General features: G+C 42.8%; 1 protein-coding gene across 4 annotated transcripts in view; it reads right to left on the bottom strand.

Annotated features, from left to right (window-relative positions):
* Positions 1 to 23276, bottom strand: part of scai (suppressor of cancer cell invasion) — a 226242-nt gene that overhangs the window by 153421 nt on the left and 49545 nt on the right. For all 4 annotated transcript variants that reach the window (XM_068012493.1, XM_068012492.1, XM_068012494.1 and 1 more), the window contains one exon: positions 6668 to 6804. In XM_068012493.1, the coding sequence (XP_067868594.1) occupies positions 6668 to 6777 (110 nt within the window). In that variant the 5' untranslated portion in view covers positions 6778 to 6804. The remainder of the gene's footprint in view (positions 1 to 6667; positions 6805 to 23276) is intronic.

Genomic DNA, 23276 nt, shown 5'->3' with positions numbered 1-23276 from the left:
TAATCTCAGTAGAAGCAAAGATGGTAGAAGTAATGGACGGGCTGAAAATTGATGGAAAGGATATACTGGAAAGGCTCGCTATGCTTGGAGTGCATAATTCACCCGGTCCAGATGGCTTGCATCCTAGGTTGCTGAAAGAAGCGGGAGTGGAGATAGTGGAAGGGCCTGCCATAATCTTTCCCCATCTTCCCTGGGTACAGGGGAGCTGCCAGAGGATTGGAGAATGGCAAATGCGACACCCTTATTTCAAGCAAGGGGGTCAGGACATTACTAGTAACTACAGGTTGGTCAATTTAACATCAGTAGTGGGTAAGGTTTTAGAAACATATCAGGGGGAAAAAAAATCAACAGGCACTTGGAGAGATTTAAGTTAATTAAGGAGAGCCAGCAAAGATTTGTAAAAAAGGAGAACGTGCTGGACTAATCCAATTGAATTTTTTTGATGAAGTAACTGAGAAGAATGATGAAAGGAAAGCAATGGATGTTGTCCATGGTCCTTCGCAAGGTGCAGAGGAGATTTACCAGAATGGTTCCAGAGTCGAGGGATTTTAGCTACCAGGATAGGCTGGAGAAGCTGGGGTTGTTACCCTTGGAACAAAGGATATTGAGGGAAGATTTGATAGAGGTATCCAAAGATTATGACAGGTTTAGATAAGGTAGACAAAGAAAAGCTGTTCCCATTAGCTGATGGTACAAGGACTAAGGGGTGCAGATTTAAGGTTTTGGGCAAGAGATGATGGGGTGTGCGAGAAAGATTTTTTTTTCATGTAACAAATGGTAATGACCTAGAACTTGCTGCCCACGAGGATGGTGGAAACAGAGACAATGATTGATTCCAAAGGAAACTGGATGGACACTTGACGAAAATAAATCTGCAGGCCACGGGGATAGGGCAGAGGAATGGGACTGACGGGATTGCTCTACAGAGAGCTGGCATGGTCTCAAATGGCCACCTTTGGTGCCGTAATGACTCTATGATGCATTGGTGGGCTGGGAGTCAATAAAGGTCTGGGAGCACAGGGGTGATTGATGAGCAGGATTTGGTGTGGTTTAGATTGCAGGCAGTGGAGTTTTGAAAGAAATCAAAGTAACAGAGAATGCAAGATAATAGGCCGGCCATGGACACTAACCTGCAGATTCAGTACCAAATTCTAACATTTTTATGGAGCATATTTTCTGCTATTCATTACTGTTTTTGCTGATCTTGGAAATGGCAGACCCATGTATCTGCATTAAGAGTTTGTCTCAACTCACTCAGCAGAAAGACAATGATGGAGTCAACATGTTACGGGGAATATATCCATACATCTTCGAAACATGCTGACTACCTCAGTAACTTTGCACTAAATTACACCTTTAAATCCTAAGAAACCTATCTGCGCTAACTACGTTGCAATTTCCACCCCCACCCCCCCATTTAGGTACTGGTCACAACAAAACCAATCGCAATGCTGAGAGGCTGTTTTCCCTGGCTGAAACATCTAGAACTAGGGGCATTGCCTCAGGTAAAGGGAATGGCCGTTTCAGACAGATGATGAGAAAGTTCTTCACTCAGAAGGTTGTGAATATTTGGAAGTCTCTTCCCCAGAGGGCTGTGGATGCTCACTAGTTTTGTTTATTCAAAGCAGAGATCTATAGATTTCTGGACTCCAAGAGAATCAAAAGAAAACGGGATCAGGCAGGAAAGTTGAGTTGAGGTAGGCGATCAGTCATGATCTTATTAAATGGTGGAGCAGGCTCAACAGGCCATTTGGCCTAAGCCTGCTTCTATTTCTTATGTTCTTTAAAGAATACCTTCTTGAAAATAATCTATGGTTGATGTTCTTGCATTCAATTTCTGTGTTCATTTTAAACTGGTAGTATTAAATATTTATTCTAGCACTGATTTACTGAAGCATACTACAAAAGCTTAGTTCAGCAAGTAATGGCTGACCTTGCATTTGAGCTTCTATACAAAAAGTGACTAAGTTTGATAGAGGGCTTCTAAGACTTTACTCATCGAGAGAAGTAAATGAGCCAAAATGGTACAATTAAGCTACTAAAAAAAAAAGGAGCCTGTGCACTTTCAACAATTCAACAGTTAAATACCCCATATTGTGCAACTAGAATAAGGAATTGCATTTATATATTGTGCTCAAGATGTGCCAAAGCACATTACAGTGCAGCCACTGTTGCCATGTAGGGAAATATAGCAGCCAATTTGCACACAGCAAGGTACCACAGACAGCAAAGAAATATATGACCAGATAATCTGCTTTAATGATGTTGACTGAGGAATAAATATTGGCTAGGATGCTAGCAGAAACCTCCTCCTCTTCTTTGAATAGTGCCATCGGATTTTTTTATTTTTTTTAACACTCACCTAAATAGGCAACTGGGGCCCAAGATTAGCACCTCATCTGAAAGTCTCTGGAGTGGGGCTTGAACCCACAACCTTCTGACTCAGCAGCAAGAGTGTGGTTACTGAGCCAAAATTGAATACATTGTGGAGAGCAGGAAGATTTTTTGTCAGTAATGAAAATTTCTCTCATGTATCATCAGCTCCTCTTTACTCATGAAATAAAAGTGGGCACCCACTCCACCAGAATATTCTGATACAATTACAATTTCAGTCACATCCAACCATTTTTGCTGGATGCTGGCACTAAACAGCAATCAATAGCTTTTCACTATAATGTGGATTGAAATATTCCTGTTAACATCACATAATAAAGCAGTGTTTATAGGTTATTCTTTTTAAAATGTGATATTTATAGCTGCCAAGGTCTGCAATTTACTGTTTTTTGACAACAGAGTGGCATAGAAACAGAAACATAGAAAATAGGAGTAGTCGGCCCTTCGAGCCTGCTCCACCATTCATTATGATTATGGCTGATCATCCAACTCAGTAACCTGTTCCCGCTTTCGCCCCATACCCTTTGATCCCTTTAGACCCAAGAGCTATATCTAACTCCTTCATGAAAACATACAATGTTTTGGCCTCAACTGCTTTCTGTGGTAGCGAATTCGATAGGCTCACCACTGTCTGGGTGAAGAAATTTCTCCTCATCTCAGTCCTGAAAGGTTTACCCCATATCCTTAGACTGCGACCCCTCGTTCTGGACTCCCCCACCATCGGGAACATCCTTCCTGCATCTACCCGGTCAAGTCCTGTTAGAATTTTATAGGTTTCGATGAGATCCCCCCTCACTGTTCTGAACTCCAACGAATATAATCCGAACCAACTCAATCTCTCCTCATACGTCAGTCCTGCCATCCCTGGAATCAGTCTGGCAAACCTTCGCTGCACTCCCTCTATTGCAAGAACATCCTTCCTCAGATAAAGGAGACCAAAACTGCACACAATATTCCAGGTGTAGCCTCACCAAGGCCCTGTATAATTGCAGGAAGACATTCCTGCTCCTGTACTCAAATCCTCTTGCTATGAAGGCCTACATACCATTTACCTTTTTTACCGTCTGTTGCACCTGCATGCTTACCTTCAGCGACTGGTGTATGAGAACACCCAGGTCTCACTGCATATTCCCCTCTCTCAGTTTATAGCCGCTCAGATAATAATCTGCCTTCCTGTTTTTGCTACCGAAGTGGATAACCTCACATTTATCCACATTATACTGCATCTGCCATGCATTAGCCCACTCACTCAACTTGTCCAAATCACCCTGAAGCCTCTCTGCATCCTCCTCACAACTCACCCTCCCACCCAGTTTTGTGTCATCTGCAAATTTGGAGCTATTACATTCATGATTTAGATGAAGGAACTAAATGTATGTTGTGAATAGCTGGGGTCCTAGCACCGATCCCGCGGTACCCCACTAGTCACTGCCTGCCATTCGGAAAAAGACCCATTTATCCCGACTTTTGTTTCCTGTCCGCCAAGCTATTTTCTATCCATTGCAATACACTACCCCCAATCCCATGCGCTTTAATTTTACATGCTAATCTCTTATGTGGGACTTTTTCGAAACCCTTCTGAAAGCCCAAATTAACCACTGGCTCCCCCTCATCAACTCTACTAGTTACATCTTCGAAGAATTCTAGTAGATTTGTCAACCATGATTTCCCTTTCGTAAATCCATCTGCCCGATTCTACCACTGTTCTCTCAGTGCTTTGCTATAAAATCTTTGATAATGGACTCTAGAATTTTCCCCACTACCGACATCAGGCTGACTGGTCTGTAATTCTCTGCTTTCTCTCTACCTCCCTTTTTAAATAGTGGGGTTACATTAGCTACCCTCCAATCTGTAGGAACTGTACCAGAGTCTATAGAATCTTGGAAGATGACCACCAATATATCCACTATTTCTAGGGCCACTTCCTTAAGTACTCTGGGATGCATACCATCAGGCCCTGGGGATTTATCGGCCTTCAATCCCATCAATTTCCCCAACACCATTTCTCTACTAATACGGATTTCTTTCAGTTCCATCCTCTCACTAAGCCTCGTGTTCCCCAACATTTCTGGTATGATATTGGAGTCCTCCTTTGTGAAGACAGAACCAAACTATGCATTTAGTTGGTCAGCCATTTCTTTATTCCCCACAATAAATTCCCCTGTTTCTGACTGTAAGGGACCTACATTTGTCTTCACCAATCTTGTTCTCTTCACATACCTATAGAAACTTTTACAGTCAGTTTTTATGTTTCCCGCAAGCTTGCTCTCGTACTCTATTTTCCCCTTCTTAAATCAATCCCTTGGTCCTCCTTTGCTGAATTCTAAACTGCTCCCAATCGTCGGGTCTGTTGTTTTTCCTGGCAAATTTATATGTCTCTTCCTTGGATCTAATGCTATCTTTAATTTCCCTTGTAAGCCATGGTTTGGCTACCTTTCCCGTTTTACTTTTGCGCCAGACAGGGATAAACAATTGTTGCAGTTCATCCATGCGCTCTTTAAATGCTTGCCATTGCCTATCCACTGTCATCCCTTTCAGTTACATTTCCCAATCCATTATGACCAACTCGCGCATCATACCTTCGTAGTTTCCTTTACTAAGATTCAGGACCCTTGTATCAGAATCAACTACGTCACTCTCCATCTTGATGAAGAATTCTATCATATTATGGTCGCTCATTCCCAAGGGGTCTTGTACCACTAGATTGTCAATTATTCCTCTCTCATTACACAATACCCAGTCTAGGATGGCCTGTTCTCTAGTTGTTTCCTCAACGTATTGGTCCAGAAAACCATCCCGTATACACTCCAAGAATTCCTCCTCTACGGTATTGTGACTAATTTGATTTGCCCAATCTGTATGCAGATCAAAGTCACCCATAATTACAGATGTTCCTTTACCGCATGCATCTCTAATTTCCTGTTTAATGCCATTCCCATCAAGACTACAGTTTGGGGGTCTATATACAACCCCCACTAACATTTTTTGCCCCTTAGTGTTTCTCAGCTCTACCCATACAGATTCCACATCATCAGAGCTAATATCTTTCCTCACTATTGCTCCTTTTGCTTTTTGTCTGTCCTTCCTAAATACTGAATATCCCTGGATGTTCATTTCCCATCCCTGGTCACCTTGTAGCCATGTCTCCGCAATCCCGACTATATCATACCCGTTTACATCTATTTGCGCGATTATTTCATCCACTTTATTGCAAATGCTCCGCGTGTTAAGGCACAAAGCCTTAAGGCTTGTCTTTTTAACATTACTTGTCCCCATCCCACTATTTTTCACTGTGGCCCTGTTTGATTCTGGCCCTTGATTTCTCTGCCTATCACTTTTTTTATTCCCCTTACTGTCTTTTGTCCTTGTCTTTGATCCCCCCTCCTCTGACTCCTTGCAAAGGTTCCCATCGCCCTGCCATTTTAGATTAAACTAATACTAATTAGTGTTGAATAATGCAACTAACAATGCTGAATTAAAGCATCCATTGCTTTTTGAATATCAGTTTTTGACATGAACCTACATCTTTTCTCGCCTGTAAAAGGTTATCTGCATTTACATTTTCTTTTTTCAGAGTATATCAAGCTTTTTGCATATTTAGGCATCAGTGAACACAATTAATGCAGCACCAATTGCTGTCGTCACTATCAGTAGCTGTACTTCTGATTTACAACCTCTTTGAAGCAGCTGCAGTTTTACGCTTTTGTGCTTCAACCATTCATTTTGCAGCTCAAATGCCAGCCCCATATCATTAGGCCTCATGCTGCTTCAGAATAGTATCACAATTTCCAGTATGAGCATATACATTCCACTGAACCACAACCCATATTATTTCTTGCATAAGATCATTTAATATCTTTTCTCTTAAAAAGTTATTAAAAACCAGCCACTGAGTTCACCTTAACTTTCCAGCCTTCAAGTCAAAAGTTTTCTCAGAGCATTTCAGCCATGGATTTCTTATAGAAATTATTTGATAAGAACAAAATCACCAACTGATAGAAGTATTGTTTTAAAGGGCGAAGTAAAAACCCATTTGAGCTTTTTGAAGCATTATTTGTTTTAGCTAAAAAAAAAATCCAGCTTGCATACACACACTAGTGCAACATGAACACAATATACAATGAAATACAATTTTACCAGGAAAAATTAAGGGAAATATTTTTAATCAAAATGATCCCCTTCTTCTCGAAGAAAGTGATCGATGCAAAGGAAAAGACACAATGCAATTCTCTATGGAAAATTAATGTGAACAAAGCGGATTTAAAGCACTGACCTTAAACCATTGAAGAGCTGTTTGGATTTATCAAGTAGGTAGCAAAAATCAGTAACTGTCTTCCTCTCTCCCAATGGAATATCATCATCATTTCCTCCACCTGCTGTCATGGCTCCTTCCAGATTCAATACTGAAAACTAACAATAAATGTTATATTAGTATACTGAACTGCAATGTTTGTCTTGTATATTTTGGATATAGAACACAAGAAATAGGAGTAGACCATATGGCCCATCGAGCCTGCTCCGCCATTCAATACATGGCTGATCTTAGGCTTCAACTCCACTTGCCCGCCCACTCACCATATCCTTGGATTCCGAGTCGCCAAAAATCTGTATCCCAGCCTTAAATATATTCAACAATGGAGCATCCACAACCCGCTGGGGTAGAGCATTCCAAAGATTCACAACCCTGTGAGTGAAGTAATTTCTCCTCATCTCAGTCCTATTGATCGGCCCCTTATCCCAAAACTGTGCCCCCATGTTTTAGATTCCCCGATCAGCGGAAACAATCTCAGTGTCTACCCAATCCAGCCCCTTCAGAATCAATGAGTTTGCCTCTCATTCTTCTAAACTCCAGAGAATGTAGGCACAACTTACTCAGCTGTATCGCCTCCAATGCAAGTATATCCTTTCTTAAACGTGGAGACCAAAATTGCACACAATATTCCAGATGTAGTCTCACCAAAACCCTGTACAAATGTAGCAAGACTTCTTTATTCCTGTACTCCGATCCCCTTACAATAAAGGCCAATATGTCTTTTGCCTTCCTAATTGCTTGCTGTACCTGCCTGCTAACTTTCTGCGTGCCTTGTACACCCAAGTCTAATTGAACATCAACATTTACAAGTTTCACACCTTTTAAAAAATATTCTGCTTTTCTATTCTTATGACCAAAGTGAATAACTGCACACTTCCCTTCATTATACTGCCATCTTGTTACCCACTCACTTGACCTGTCTATATCCCTTTGCAGCCTCTTGTCCCCACAACAGCTTACCTTTCCACTGAGCTTTGTATCATCAGCAAACGTAGATCCATTACTCTCTGTCTCTTCATCTAAGTCATGAATACAGACTGTAAATAGCTGAGGCCCCAGCACTGATCCTTGTGGCACTCCACTATTCACTGTCTGCCAACTTGAAAATGTCCCGACTATGCCCACTATCTGCTTCCTGTCCATTAACCAATCCTCTATCCATGCTAATATATTACCCTTAACTCCGTGAGCTCTTATCTTGCCTATTAACCTTTTGTGTGGCACCTTAATCAAATGCCATTTAGAAATCAGGGTATACTACATCTACTGGTTCTCCTTTATCTACCCTACTAAAAAACTGTAATTAATTTGTGAAACAGGATTTCCTTATTCTAATTATACTGTGCTTTTCTAAGTGCATTGTTAAGACTTCCATCATAATAGGTTTCAGCATTTTCCCAATGACTGATGTTAGGCTAACTGGCCGGTAGGTCAACGTTTTCTCTCTCCCTCCTTTCTTGAAAAGTGGTGTAATATTTGCCAACGTCCAATCTGATGGGACCGTTCCCGAATCTAAGGAATTTTGGAAAATTGTAGTTAGCGCATCCACTATCTCTGCAGCTATCTCTCTTAGAACCCTAGGGTGTAGGCCATCAGGTCCTAGGGATTTGTCAGATTTTAGTCCCTTGAAATTTCTCCAATACTTTTTCTTTGTTGATATTAATTTCTTTAATTTCCACACTCTTTTTAGCTCCTCAGTTACTGTCTATTCCTGCTTAGGAAACTGGTGTCTTTTACCGTGAAGACAGACAGAAAATATTTGTTCAATGCCTCTGCCATTTCCTCATTCCCCAAGAAAATTTCTCCTGTCTCTGCTTCTAAGGGACCAACATTTACTTTAGCTACTCTCTTCCTTTTTATTTACCTATAAAAGCTCTTACAATCGGTTTTTATATTCTTGGCTATTTACCTTCATTCTAGTTTTTCCTTTATCAACAACTTTTTGGTGGCCTTTTGCTGGTTTCTAAAACACTCCCAATCCTCAGACTTGCTACACTTTTTTTTTTTTTACAGCATTGTAAGCCTCTTCTTTTAATCTAATACTATCCTTAACTTCCTGACTGAGCCACGGATGGATCTTTCTTGCTGACATATTGTTTTTCAGTAGAATATATTTTTGTTGAACAGTTTGAATTGTTTCTTTAAAAGGTTTCCCACTGGTCTATGTTAAGATGGCCAATTTTTCCTGGGACAGTCTTGGGGTACTGCAATTAGTTACAGTACCCATAAACTAGGGAGATAAGGGGAAGGGGGGTGGGGGGGAATATTAACTAATTCTTGTACCTGATAATTGTGAAGCAACTTCTGCTGGAGCTGCCATATGGACATTGTGTGAGAAAAGAATCTGGCTGAATTGTGATAATATCTTTCATCATCAAATGGTTTGTTAACATCCAACAAGTTAATGAAAGTCACTTAAGCAAAATATTACTGCCCATGGGAACATTCTCTAGTAAAAATTTAACATCTTCAATAGAAATGGGGAAGCCACTATTAGGCAGAACATGAATAATTTTTTTCAAATAAATTGCATGAGAAGTTTTAAAAGACTTTGGATGGAAGCAACACAATTTCACAGCATATTCAGGCAACTTGAAATAGCACTGTCAAATGCTATCACAATCAAAGATGCTACCCATCAACAAGTCACCCATAAACCAACAAAAATGACTTCTTCCAGTACAATCACAACAGAAGGCGCAAGATCCAGAGATGTTGTGCATGATAACAATGACCATACTTCAAACCACATTTATTAATAAAAATGTTCAGTGACATAAGAACCATTTTAAAACAAGAAAACAAGCTAAGAACTTGCTGGATAGGCCATTTACCCAACAAGGAGATTAAACCCCCAAAAAACACAGACGGCGATGCTTGTCTTGGTATAGAATTGTCTAAAAAAAAAGTTTGCAAACATGATCACATTAATTTTCTAAACATTGCTACAATAAGCCTATTTCAGAAAACAAAACATAGAACACTGAATTACCCTTCCCTCCCCTACAAAGAGAAAAAATTTAAATTGAGAAGCAACATTAAAGAAAGAACTTGCATTTATATAGAGCCTATTACAACTATAGGATGTCCCAAAGCACTTTACAGCCAGTGAAATATTTCTGGTGTGGTCACTGTTGCAGCAAGTGCAGCAGCCAATTTTACACACAGCAAGGACCCACAAACAATAAGATACATGACCATATATTTCTTAATATATAAAAGTGACACTGAATGAGGGATAAATAGTCACCAGAGCACGAGCAGAACCTCTCTGCTCTTTTTTGAATAGTGCCATACAATCTTTTGCAGATTGGGCAGATGAGGCCTCTGTTTAATGAATGACAGCACCTCCAACGGTGCAGCACTGAAATGTCAGCCTGCATTATGTACTCAAGTCTCTGGAGTGGGGTTTGAATCGATAGTGCTGCCACTAAGCCAAGGCTGACACGTTAATTAATAGTAAAGTCAAGTTTAAATAAGTTGCAATATGACAAAAATAAAAAGTCAAGAATTTGAAGTAACAAAGTGTAGATCAACTAGACACATATTAAAAGAAACTATGCAAACATTGTTCAAGATGGCTCCTGGGCTGGAAGCTCCCTAGGAAGCTCCCTTGCTGTTCAACTCTATCCATGGCCATCTGCTCCCATCCCTAACGTTTTCTCCCCCAATCTGCCCTCTTAAACTGTTTAAATTCCCCTGGCTCTTTAAATCAGTTCATTTTAGCCCTATCTAAAAGTTAACAGTTAGTTTAGTGTATGCTACCTGGGCCCACTGCCCTCCCCCAGCCACACCTGCTCTTTGTTTTCTCAATGAAATTGATCCGGATGAAACTGACGAGCACAGCTGCCGATACTTTAATCTCCGATCCTGCTGTCTTCACAGTCCAGAGTGTCTGCAGCCACGGCATGCGGTAAGTCCATTGAGGTGAAGAAGGAGCTGCGGGACCCGAGAGAAGTCCTGTGAAAAGGTGCCCCGAACACCCAAAACATCCACGAGCGGCCCCCCCCGGCCGCAACTTCAAAGCGCCCGCGGGAGATGGCTCGGAGAGCATCTGCAGCGCACTGTCGGCAATGCTGCATGCCTTTATTTAAACCACTGCAAAAAAAAAACCCTTAGCAAATGTAATCACCTCTAAGTCTGCCAAATGATGCTTCACCTCCCGAAGGACGTGGATGAGCTTTCCGGACGTCGATGGTGGGCACTGAGGAAATGGCTTATTACCTGCACCAGATTCCACCCCCCCTCCCCCCCCTTGACCCCCCCTTCCACCCCCCCCCACCCCCGTCCCCTTCCCTGCTCCACCCTCTCAGCTCACCCCCTCACAACCCCGTCCCAGCCCGCCCCCCCTCGCACCATCTTCACCCCGCACCCCCTTCCCCTGCACCCCCCCCCCCACCCCTCCCCCTTGCATCCCCTCCTCCCACCGGCACCATCCTACACCTGTGTAGGGGCCCCAACAACCCCACTGCCTTGTGGGCGTCTCGGGAGAGACCAAGGCTAAGGGAGTAAACCCTAACAGAAAATCCGGAGCGGAACCCCGTAGGCGGTCATGTGTCACCTTTGGCATGTTTCCGGCAGTTCCTGCAGCCATACTGGTGCCAAACGTCGTGTCCTGCACTCCTTTGGACCCCACCAGAAAGGCCGAGAGGGGGGTTTTGACGACTGGGCAACTCTCAACCCCCATAAATTTGCCCAGGCATGCGCCATGGAGAGGTCACTCCATAGTTGCCTCACAGTGACTAAAACAACACGGAAGGCAGCAGTTACGGGTTATAAGTCCAGATAAATTGGCGTAGAAACTGGGCGCCACGGGTTGCCTTTGTCGGTGGGAGAGGTCATTGCACCTCACTGGACAGCTACCGCCCGCCTCAAACCGGGCAGCCCCCGGTCAATAAGGTTCTGTCCCGCCACAGTCTGCCTGCTTCAATGGGTGCTTGGAGCTCAGGGTCATTGCCCGAAAGGTGGACTGATACACCGCACCAAACAACATGAAAAAAGGAAAGAAGGTACCAGCCCTTCGCTTTGCAAGCTGGAACGTCAGAACTATGTGTCCTGGCCTGTCGGAAGACCTTACACAAATCAACGATTCTCGGAAGACCACCATCATTAACAACGAGCTCAGTAGATTCAATGTGGACATTGCAGCACTTCAGGAGACTCGCCTCCCTGTGAGTGGCTCTCTAGCAGAGCAAGACTACACCTTCTTCTGGCAGGGCAGGGATCCTGAAGAACCAAGACAGCATGGAGTGGGCTTCGCCATCAGAAACTCCTTGCTCAGCATGATAGAGCCTCCCTCAAATGGCTCGGAACGCATACTGTCCATCCGACTGCTCACCACCTCTGGTCCAGTACACCTACTCAGCATCTATGCTCCAACACTCTGCTCCGCACCTGAAGCTAAAGACCAGTTCTATGAACAACTCCATAACATCATTAGCAGCATCCCCAACACCGAACACCTATTCCTGCTGGGGGACTTTAATGCCAGGGTTGGGGCCGACCATGACTCATGGCCCTCCTGCCTTGGGCGCTATGGCGTTGGAAGGATGAATGAGAACGGGCAGAGACTGCTTGAGTTGTGTACCTATCATAACCTCTGCATCACCAACTCGTTCTTTCACACTAAACCCTGTCACCAGATTTCATGGAGGCACCCAAGGTCGCATCGTTGGCACCAGCTAGACCTCATCGTCACAAGGCAAGCCTCCCTAAACAGTGTTCAAATCACACGCAGCGGACTGCGACACCGACCACTCCCTGGTGTGCAGCAAGGTTAGACTCAGACCAAAGAAGTTGCATCATTCCAAGCAGAAGGGCCACCCGCGCATCAACACGAGCAGAATTTCTCACCCACAGCTGTTACAAAAATTTCTAAATTCACTTGTAACAGCCCTTCAAAACACTCCCACAGGGGATGCTGAGACCAAGTGGGCCCACATCAGAGACGCCAACTATGAGTCAGCTTTGACCACCTACGGCAAAAGTGCGAAGAGAAATGCAGACTGGTTTCAATCTCATAATGAAGAGCTGGAACCTGTCATAGCCGCTAAGCGCATTGCACTTTTGAACTACAAGAAAGCCCCCAGCGATTTAACATCCGCAGCACTTAAAGCAGCCAGAAGTACTGCACAAAGAACAGCTAGGCGTTGCGCAAACGACTACTGGCAACACCTATGCAGTCATATTCAGCTGGCCTCAGACACCGGAAACATCAGAGGAATGTATGATGGCATGAAGAGAGCTCTTGGGCCAACCATCAAGAAGATCACCCCCCTCAAATCTAAATCGGGGGACATAATCACTGACCAACGCAAACAGATGGACCGCTGGGTTGAGCACTACCTAGAACTGTACTCCAGGGAGAATGCTGTCACTGAGACTGCCCTCAATGCAGCCCAGCCTCTACCAGTCATGGATGAGCTGGACATACAGCCAACCAAATCGGAACTCAGTGATGCCATTGATTCCCTAGCCAGCGGAAAAGCCCCTGGGAAGGACAGCATTACCCCTGAAATAATCAAGAGTGCCAAGCCTGCTATACTCTCAGCACTACATGAACTGCTATGCCTGTGCTGGGACGAGGGAGCAGTACCCCAGGACATGCGCGATGCCAACATCATCACCCTCTATAAAAACAAAGGTGACCGCGGTGACTGCAACAACTACCGTGGAATCTCCCTGCTCAGCATAGTGGGGAAAGTCTTTGCTCGAGTCGCTCTGAACAGGCTCCAGAAGCTGGCCGAGCGCGTCTACCCTGAGGCACAGTGTGGCTTTCGTGCAGAGAGATCGACTATTGACATGCTGTTCTCCCTTCGTCAGATACAGGAGAAATGCCGTGAACAACAGATGCCCCTCTACATTGCTTTCATTGATCTCACCAAAGCCTTTGACCTCGTCAGCAGACGTGGTCTCTTCAGACTACTAGAAAAGATCGGATGTCCACCAAAGCTACTAAGTACCTCATTCCATGACAATATGAAAGGCACAATTCAACATGGTGGCTCCTCATCAGAGCCCTTTCCTATCCTGAGTGGTGTGAAACAGGGCTGTGTTCTCGCACCCACACTTTTTGGGATTTTCTTCTCCCTGCTGCTTTCACATGCGTTCAAATCCTCTGAAGAAGGAATTTTCCTCCACACAAGATCAGGGGGCAGGTTGTTCAACCTTGCCCGTCTAAGAGCGAAGTCCAAAGTACGGAAAGTCCTCATCAGAGAACTCCTCTTTGCTGACGATGCTGCTTTAACATCTCACACTGAAGAATGCCTGCAGAGTCTCATCGACAGGTTTGCGTCTGCCTGCAATGAATTTGGCCTAACCATCAGCCTCAAGAAAACGAACATCATGGGGCAGGATGTCAGAAATGCTCCATCCATCAATATTGGCGACCACGCTCTGGAAGTGGTTCAAGAGTTTACCTACCTAGGCTCAACTATCACCAGTAACCTGTCTCTAGATGCAGAAATCAACAAGCGCATGGGTAAGGCTTCCACTGCTATGTCCAGACTGGCCAAGAGAGTGTGGGAAAATGGCGCACTGACACGGAACACAAAAGTCCGAGTGTATCAGGCCTGTGTCCTCAGTACCTTGCTCTACGGCAGCGAGGCCTGGACAACGTATGCCAGCCAAGAGCGACGTCTCAATTCATTCCATCTTCGCTGCCTTCGGAGAATACTTGGCATCAGGTGGCAGGACTATATCTCCAACACAGAAGTCCTTGAAGCGGCCAACACCCCCAGCTTATATACACTACTGAGTCAGCGGCGCTAGAGATGGCTTGGCCATGTGAGCCGCATGGAAGATGGCAGGATCCCCAAAGACACATTGTACAGCGAGCTCGTCACTGGTATCAGACCCACCGGCCGTCCATGTCTCCGTTATAAAGACGTCTGCAAACGCGACATGAAATCGTGTGACATTGATCACAAGTCGTGGGAGTCAGTTGCCAGCATTCGCCAGAGCTGGCGGGCAGCCATAAAGACAGGGCTAAATTGTGGCGAGTCGAAGAGACTTAGTAGTTGGCAGGAAAAAAGACAGAGGCGAAAGGGGAGAGCCAACTGTGCAACAGCCCCAACAAACAAATTTCTCTGCAGCACCTGTGGAAGAGCCTGTCACTCCAGAATTGGCCTTTATAGCCACTCCAGGCGCTGCTTCACAAACCACTGACCACCTCCAGGCGCGTATCCATTGTCTCTCGAGATAAGGAGGCCCAAAAGAAAGAATGCAAACAATAAATCTCAGTTCAACTGCAGACTGGACTCCACACACATTAAAATGCCATACATCCAAGACTGAGTTCTTTGAAGAAGTAACAAACATACAAAATATTTGTTGGAGCGGAGATATATTAGTTACAGAACAAGAATTCTGATTTCAGCATTCTGACTTGCTCATAATGACTGATGCAGAACCACGTTCTCAGAGTAAGGTGGAGCACACAGTTAAAGGATACCACTTTGTTGAAGCCCTGCCTTCGTGAGGATCGCAAAACTCATGCATCATGTGACTGAAAGGCAAAGACTCACTCAAATACTGCAAACACAAAGTATTGAGTGAGTGAAGGTGGCGAGATGATTTTTTAAAAATGTTTTTGCAGCTCCTGTAAGTGCTTTGTACAATCTATTTTATCACAGTCCACATATAATTAACTAGAGCCACACTCGTAGCATATAATAGGAACATTAAGCCTATCCTCCCCATATGTGGAATGATCAACAACAGCTAGGGTTAATCATCCAGCAGATCAGTCAAACACTGCTCAAACCTATCCAACTAAGTCAGGCAGTTGCTTTATACTTGCTCCTGGGATGTGGGTGATACTAACAAGATTACAGTCTGTCCATCCCTAGTGGACAAGTAGCAACTATTCTCTTTTTTAAAAAATAATTACATCTCAGCAGCTTGCTACATCACTTCAAAGAGCGCTAAAAACCAACCAGTGTGGGATTGGAGTCACTAGTAGTAGACTCGCCAACTTTAAGAGCATTTAAGTGGTCATTGGATAGACATATGGATGTAAATGGAATAGTGTAGGTCAGATGATCGGTGCAACATCGAGGGCCGAAGGGCCTGTACTGCGCTGTAATATTCTAAAAAAAAAAAATAGGCCAGACCATTTATGGATGACAAGTTCCCTGCAAGGAAGTACAGTAGTGTACTAGATGGAATTTCAATGCTATCTGGCAACTTTCAGCTATTTTCTTCTCATGCCAGCCCACATATGACCACATTGATGATTTCAATTTCAAAACTAATGTTTGGATTTGAACTCAGCCTCTGGGATGGTAGTCCATAACCATTATGCTACCATACCCTGATAAACAGCATCAAAATGCACAAAAACAAAGCCTACATTAATTACTTGCCACTGCATTTATAGAAATTTACCAGTTGAAGACATGATTTGCAGAAGGAAGTAGAAAAAATATGGGGAGGGCGGTGGTGGAATACGAAAATCAATATAACTTGGTCGAACACCAAATTATTCAATGGTTACCAGAGTATGATCGCCAGATACACAGAAGTTTCTGTATACCTCAATGCTGGAAGTTGAAAAAGGTTAATTTATTTACTTGAACATGTGAAATGTAGACTGATGATAAAGTACACCTTTCCCTCACTAAGTGCTTTTCTTTCTCAGTAACAGTTCTCTGTAATCCTACTGTAGGCAATTTCTGATCTTGAAACAGTTGGACTACCAAATTGGCAAACCTATGTTATATGATTACATAATCTCCTTATACCAATTTTGAGTCTTTGCTCATTTACTTTCTCACTCTGACACAAATAAAAAGATTCAAAAAATTATTCATTTTTTAAAAAATAAGACTTCAAGTTGAAGATAGAGTACGACATTTTTCTTTGCTTTAAGTTTTGGCTATATTTGCACTCCTACAGGTGAGGAATGGAACATTTTTCATCTTAGGCACCCAGACTCATAATCAGGACAGCTTGGTCAGCTGCACATTAATGATTCCTCTGCTCTATCTGAATCCCCTACTGCACCCATATCCACCTATGGCTCCTCAGAATAAGATTGCCAATTCAGTGCCAGTGAGTGTCAAATTAAGAACTGGATTAAGACTTCATTTCAGGCAAGACAGACAGAAGAAACTTTCATTCCATCAGTCTGGACTAAATTCAAATTCACAAAAGGCAAAAGCCAACATTTTTAAAAGTCCACTGTCTGTCCAAGTCTGAATTTTTCTTTTTTTTTAAAAAAAATGTATTCTCGAATCAGGTCCATTCTTAGTTGCCAAGGTGATGATGGGCCATCTCCTTGAACCACTGAAGTCTATGTAGTCTAGTAGTTTGTTACAATTTAGTGGCTTGCTATGCTACTTCAGAGGAAAGTTATGCCACAAGCCAAACTGGGTAAGGACAGCCTCTTTCCTTCTCCAAAGAAGATGAGCATTTTTTTTTTTAATGACAGCTTCATGGTTACATTTAATGAACTAACTTAAAAATGAATTCAAATTCTCAAACTGCCATAGTGGGATAATGAACTCTTATTCTCTGGGTTATTAGTATAAGCCTCTGCAATACTAGTCTAGCAACATGACCACTAAATTACCATACCTGATATAATAAACCAACACCTGCAAAAGTTTCACTGACTTGAGTTTTAGTTAAGAAATTCAAACATGTTTCTTTTCATGCTGCCAGAGCCCCCTTTATGAGGATACACAATGAAGTCAATACCATGAAGAGTGCACACTAAATTCAAAATGATGTTGGGACCTGAACTGAGCTGGAGTTGAATTCAAGAGGTGAGGTGAGAGTGACTGCCCTTGACATCAAGGCAGCATTTGACTGAGTATGGCATCAAGGAACCCGCGCAAAACTGGAGTCAATGGGAATCAGGGAGAAAACTCTCCGCTCGAGTCATGCCGAGCGCAAAGAAAGATAGTTGTGGTTGTTGGAGGTCAATCATCTCAGATCCAGGACATCACTGCAGGAGTTCCACAGGGTAGTGTCCTAGGCCCAACCATCTTCAGCTGCTTCATATATTACCTTCCCTCCATCATAAGGTCAGAAGTGGGGATGTTCGCTGATGTTTGCACAGTGTTCAGCACCATTCGCAACTCCTCAGATACTGAAGCAGTCCGTGTAGAAATGCAGCAAGACTTGGACAATATCCAGGCTTAGGCTGATATGTGGCGCGAATGTTACTTGCCACTTAAGTGCCAAGCAATGACTATCTCAAGCAAGAGAGAAGTTAACCATCTCCCCTTGATATTCAATGGCATTACCATCGCTGAGTTCCCCTATGATCAACATCCTGGGGGTCACCATTGACCAGAAATTGAACTGGAGCAGTCATATAAATATCGTGGCTACAAGAGCAGGTCAGAGGCTGGGAATCTGCAGCGAGTAACTCACCTCCCGACTCCCCAAAGCCTGTCCACCATCTACATGGCACAAGTCAGGAGTGTGATGGAATACTCTCCACTTGCCTGGACGGGTGCAGCTCCAACAACATTCCAGAAGCTCGACACCATCCAAGACAAAGCAGCCCCAATTGATTGGCACCCCATCCACAAACAAATATTCACTCCCTCCACCACCAACGCACAGTGGCAGCAGTGTGTACCATCTACAAGATGCATTGCAGCAATGCACCGAGGCTCCTTAGACAGCACCATCCAAACCCACAACCTCTACCACCTGGAAGGACAGGGCAGCAGATGCATGGGAATACCATCACTGCAAGTTCCCCTCCAAGCAACACACCATCCCAACTTGGAACTATATCGCCGTTCCTTCACTGTCGCTGGGTCAAAATCCTGGAACTCCCTTCCCAACAGCACTGTTGGCGTACCTACACCCCAAGGACTGCAGCGGTGCAAGAAGGCAGCTCACCATCACCTTCTCAAGGGCAATTAGGGGTGGGCAATAAATGTTGGCCGAGCCAGCGGCTCCTGTATCCAGTGAACGAATATAAAAAAAGCTTAGAGGGTTAAATTATAAGGATAGATTGCATATTTCCTATTACCTACAGTTTAGAAGATCAATGGATGAGCTAATTGAAGTGTTCAAGGTGAGTTAAGGATATGACAGGGTAGAGAGAGAAACCATTTCCTCTGATTTGAGAGTCCACAACTAGGGGGCAGGTGTATGGTGATGTCAATGTGTGGACATTATTACGCATGACGTCATTATGTGGTGACATCAACACACACATGCATGGATTCATATTGGCAAGCGTTTGGACACACTGATGACATTGGCGATCGCTCTGCATCACCAGGAGACAGAGTGTAAAATTCAAGTTGGACCATATAGGGTTGATGTCAGGGTGCATTTCTTCACAAAAATGATTGTGGAAATCTGGAAGTCTGTCCCCACAACTCCACAAAAAAAAAGTTGTTGAGACTAGGTTTATTTAAAAATTTCAAAACCGGGATTGACAAATTTGTTTGACAAAGGTATTAAGTCATATGGAACCAAGACAGGTAAAAGGAGTCAAGATACAGATCAGCCATGAACAAATCAAATGGCGGAGCAGGCTTGAGGGTTTGAATGGGCTGCTCCTGTTCCTATGTTCTGGAAAGTTGAAAGGTAAATTTGCAAACTACATGAACTGAGCACAATTTGGCCTTGATTTGTACAATATACTACCAAAATAAATCTTTGGAGAACCAAAAGGGTGTTTCTTACCCAGTTCCTTGAATTTCTTACCATCACAAGGTAATAAATGAATGAACACGACGATGATCAAGTTCAAGATCACTATTCCAAACCTGGTACCCAGCCCAAAACATTGTGCATTTCCATGTGGAGACTGGTTAATGGCATGTTGAATGTTGATCCAATGCTTTTCTTTTTAAAAGTTCTATTTCTAACCAAGTATAGCTGTGCAACTGTGTAGTACTTGAAGTTTTATTTACCAGGCACAAAAATATTCACCACAAAGCGGTCCTCACTTTTCCAACTACATACCATTGTCTCTGTAATGAGGTTAATTGTCATACAAGTTTTTTTTAAACAAAGTGCAAGTGGTACCAACTAAAATATGAATGGGGAGTAGTAAAACTGTGTACAGATTTAAATCTATGGGAAATAGCAAACCAGCAGTAGGAACAGTAGCAGATGCATAGTTTAATTGGTTCAATCATCTAAGCATGAAAGTCGATAAACAGACACTGCTTACAGGCGGGGCGACAATGTCACTATACTGCACAAAGTGGGATATAGTAATACTATATAGCAGAAAGACAGGATTGGTAAACCAAAAGTATATTCTTATGCCATATTTTATAGCATGCTCAGATTTAGAATTCTCAGTAAACCACTGGTTATTCTGCATCCTATTAGCAGAACAAAATTCACAACCCCGATTTGTACAAAAGCTCAAACTCCACAAAAAGTATTTTTTTGTTCCCTTTTCCTTCCTTCAATCTCACCTTCCCAGAGCGTACAACTCCTACAACTAAGATTGGTGATACTGCTCTTAATCTGGCCATCAGGAACAAGATAGTTACTAATAAATCCATCAGGGAAATAAGGATGTTTCTTTACTCAGTGAGTGGCTAAAATATGGAATTTGCTACCACAGGAAGTGGTTGAGGCAAGTAGCTTCGATGCTTTCAAAAGGAAACCAGATGAGTACATGTGAGAAAAGGGGATGGAAAGACATGCTGAAAGGCTGAGATGAAGTAGATGGTATGGGGAACAGCAGACTTATGTGCAGTATCAACAGAGCACAGTCTGGTCGAATGACCAGTTTCTGTGCTGTATATTCCATGTAAAAAAAGAGAAATAGAATGATTATTAACAATTTTATTTCCCCTCCCTCCCTGTCTGGCGATGCTTCAGCCATCACCTTTCCAAGGCTATGTGGCTGAGATATGGAACTCAGAGTGGGAGACAATAAACTTGCAATACACTACCCAGTATAATGTACCAGTTTAGCAACATGCTGTCCATTATGGCAATATTGTAATTGCGTTTTAATAATTAAGACATGCTGACAGCATTGAGAAATAAGCATACAACTTGTACACAATATAAAAGTCAATACCATGGCTGCATTTTCAGAAGATGAAAATATTAGTTTTAATCTAACTACAACAGTCCCTACCTAAACACTTTTTGTTAAAAAAGCTCCTGTACTTCAATATGCAAATATATAAAATATATAGATCTAATTATAGAACAAAAACATGCTGTAGAAAATCTGTTAAAGAATATTAATATACAAAATGTTAATATGACATTTATAATCAATAATTCTTCTCCTGACAACAGATGCCAGCAATGCATGACAGCAATGAAAAGGTCAGTGTTCTGGCCACTGCGTAACAATCTGAAATGATTTCAAAATCATGTTATCCAACAGCAATAGCTGCCCAATATATTATATATATTTTTTTAATATACAATGTTTCAGATTTTATGAAAACAATCCAATGTAATTACTCTGTATGTGAACAGAAGTAGCTCCCTCTATTTTTAAAAAGATAAACTTCCAAAATCAATAGTCACATGGACAAATGTGAGTTAATTAAGGAAAGCTAGCATGGATTTCTTAAGGGAAAATCATGTTTAACTAACTTGCTGGAGTTTTTTGAGGAGGTAACACAGAGTTGATGAGGGCAATGCTGTTGATGGACATCAACTTTCAAAAGGCGTTTGATACAGTGCAACACAACAAACTTGCGAGCAAACTTGTAGCTCATGGACGGTAGCAACATGGATACAAAATTGGCTGAGTGACAGGAATCAAAGAGTAGTGGTTAATGGATATTTTTCGGGCTGGAGGAAGGTTTGTAGTGGAGTTCCCCAGGGATCAGTGTTGGGACCCTTGCTTTTCCTGATATATATTAATGACCTAGACCTTGGTGTACAGGGCACAATTTCAAAGTTTGCAGATGATACAAAATTTGGAAGCATTGTGAACTGTGAGGAGGATAGTGTAGAAATTCAAAAAGGACATAGACAAGTTGGTGGAATGGGCAGACAGGTGGCAGATGAAGTTCAATGCAGAGAAATGTGAAGTGATTCATTTTGGTAGGAAGAACATGGAGAGACAATAGAAAATAAAGGGGACAATTCTAAAGGGGATACAGGAGCAGAGGGACCCAAGCGTATATGTACATAAGTCATTGAAGGTGGCAGGACAGGCTGCAAGAGCGGTTAATAAAGCATACTGTATCCTGGGCTTTATTAATAGGGGCATAGAGTACAATAGCAAGGAAGTCATGCTGACCTTGTATAAGACACTGGTTCGGCCTCAGCTGGAGTATTGCGTCCAGTTCTGGGCGCCGCACTTTAGGAAGGATGCGAGGGCATTGGATAGAGTACAGAAAAGATTCATGAGAATGGTTCCAGGGATGAGGAATTTCAGTTATGAAGATAAATTGGAGAAGGATGAGAGGTGACTTGATAGAGGTGTACAAGATGATGAGAGACATAGATAGAGTGGATAGCCAGAGACTTTTTCCCAGGGCGGAAAGGGCTATCACCAGAGGGCATAATTTTAAGGTGATTGGAGGAAGGTTTAGGGGAGATGTCAGAGGTAGGTTCTTTACACAGAGAGTGGTGGGTGCGTGGAATGCACTGCCAGCAGTGGCAGTAGAAGCAGATATATTAGGGACATTTAAGCGACTCTTGGATAGGTACATGGATCATAGTAGAATGAAGGGTATGTAGGTAGTTTGATCTTAGAGTAGGTTAAAGGGTCGGCACAACATCGTGGGCCGAAGGGCCTGTACTGTGCTATGTTCTAAGTTAGGACTGTTTTCCTTGAAGAGGAGAAGGCTGAGAGGTGATTTGAAAGAAGTATTCAAAATCATGAGGGGTCTGGACAGAGAAGATAGAGAGAAACTGTTCCCACTCGTGAAAGAATCAAGAACGAGAGGGCACAGATTTAAAGTACTTGTTGAGAAGCAAAAGTGACACGAGGAAAACCTTTTTCACGCAGCGAGTGGTTAAGGTCTGGAATGCGCTGCCTGAGAAAGTGATGGAGGCAGGTTCAATTGAAGCATTCAAAAGGGAATTAGACAGTTATATGAAAAGGAAGAATGTGCAGGGTTACCGGGAGAAGGTGGGGGAGTGGAACTGAGGGAATTGCTCTTTCAGAGAGCCGGTGTGGACACAATGGGCCGCATGGCCTCCTTCTGCACTGTAACAATCCTGTGATTCTATGTATTTGCAGGTTTTAAAAGATGCACATTTTCTTTTGGTACAGCATTACAAGTTTAAAAATAAGCCATATTGGTCATTGGTCTAGGATCAGAATCTACTGGGGAGTGGGAGGTTAGAAAGACTACTTTATAGAAACACAACAAATTTTTAAAAACTTCAATTACTGTGTAATTATTTTCAAGATTAAGGATCTTCCAATAGCTCAACAAAACAGCTGGGACATCCAAACCAGTAAGCTTCCAGCTTTGAGCACGGGCCTCTACTGAGTTAACTAACCCCAGCTGAAACAGTTAAAACTCATCTCAGCATCTCCAGGTTAAGAGGAAAAAAAAAACAAACAGAAAATAAACACATCATCCAGGCTTCAAATTCCAACTCCTGATACATCTGCTAGAAGATTATATGCTGGGCAAAGGCAGGA

Source organism: Heterodontus francisci, chromosome 32 (genome assembly GCF_036365525.1).
Source record: "Heterodontus francisci isolate sHetFra1 chromosome 32, sHetFra1.hap1, whole genome shotgun sequence".
Taxonomy (NCBI): Eukaryota; Metazoa; Chordata; class Chondrichthyes; order Heterodontiformes; family Heterodontidae; genus Heterodontus; species Heterodontus francisci.
The sequence above is the reverse complement of the archived record's forward strand: the minus strand, read 5'-3'. Positions and strand labels throughout refer to the sequence as shown.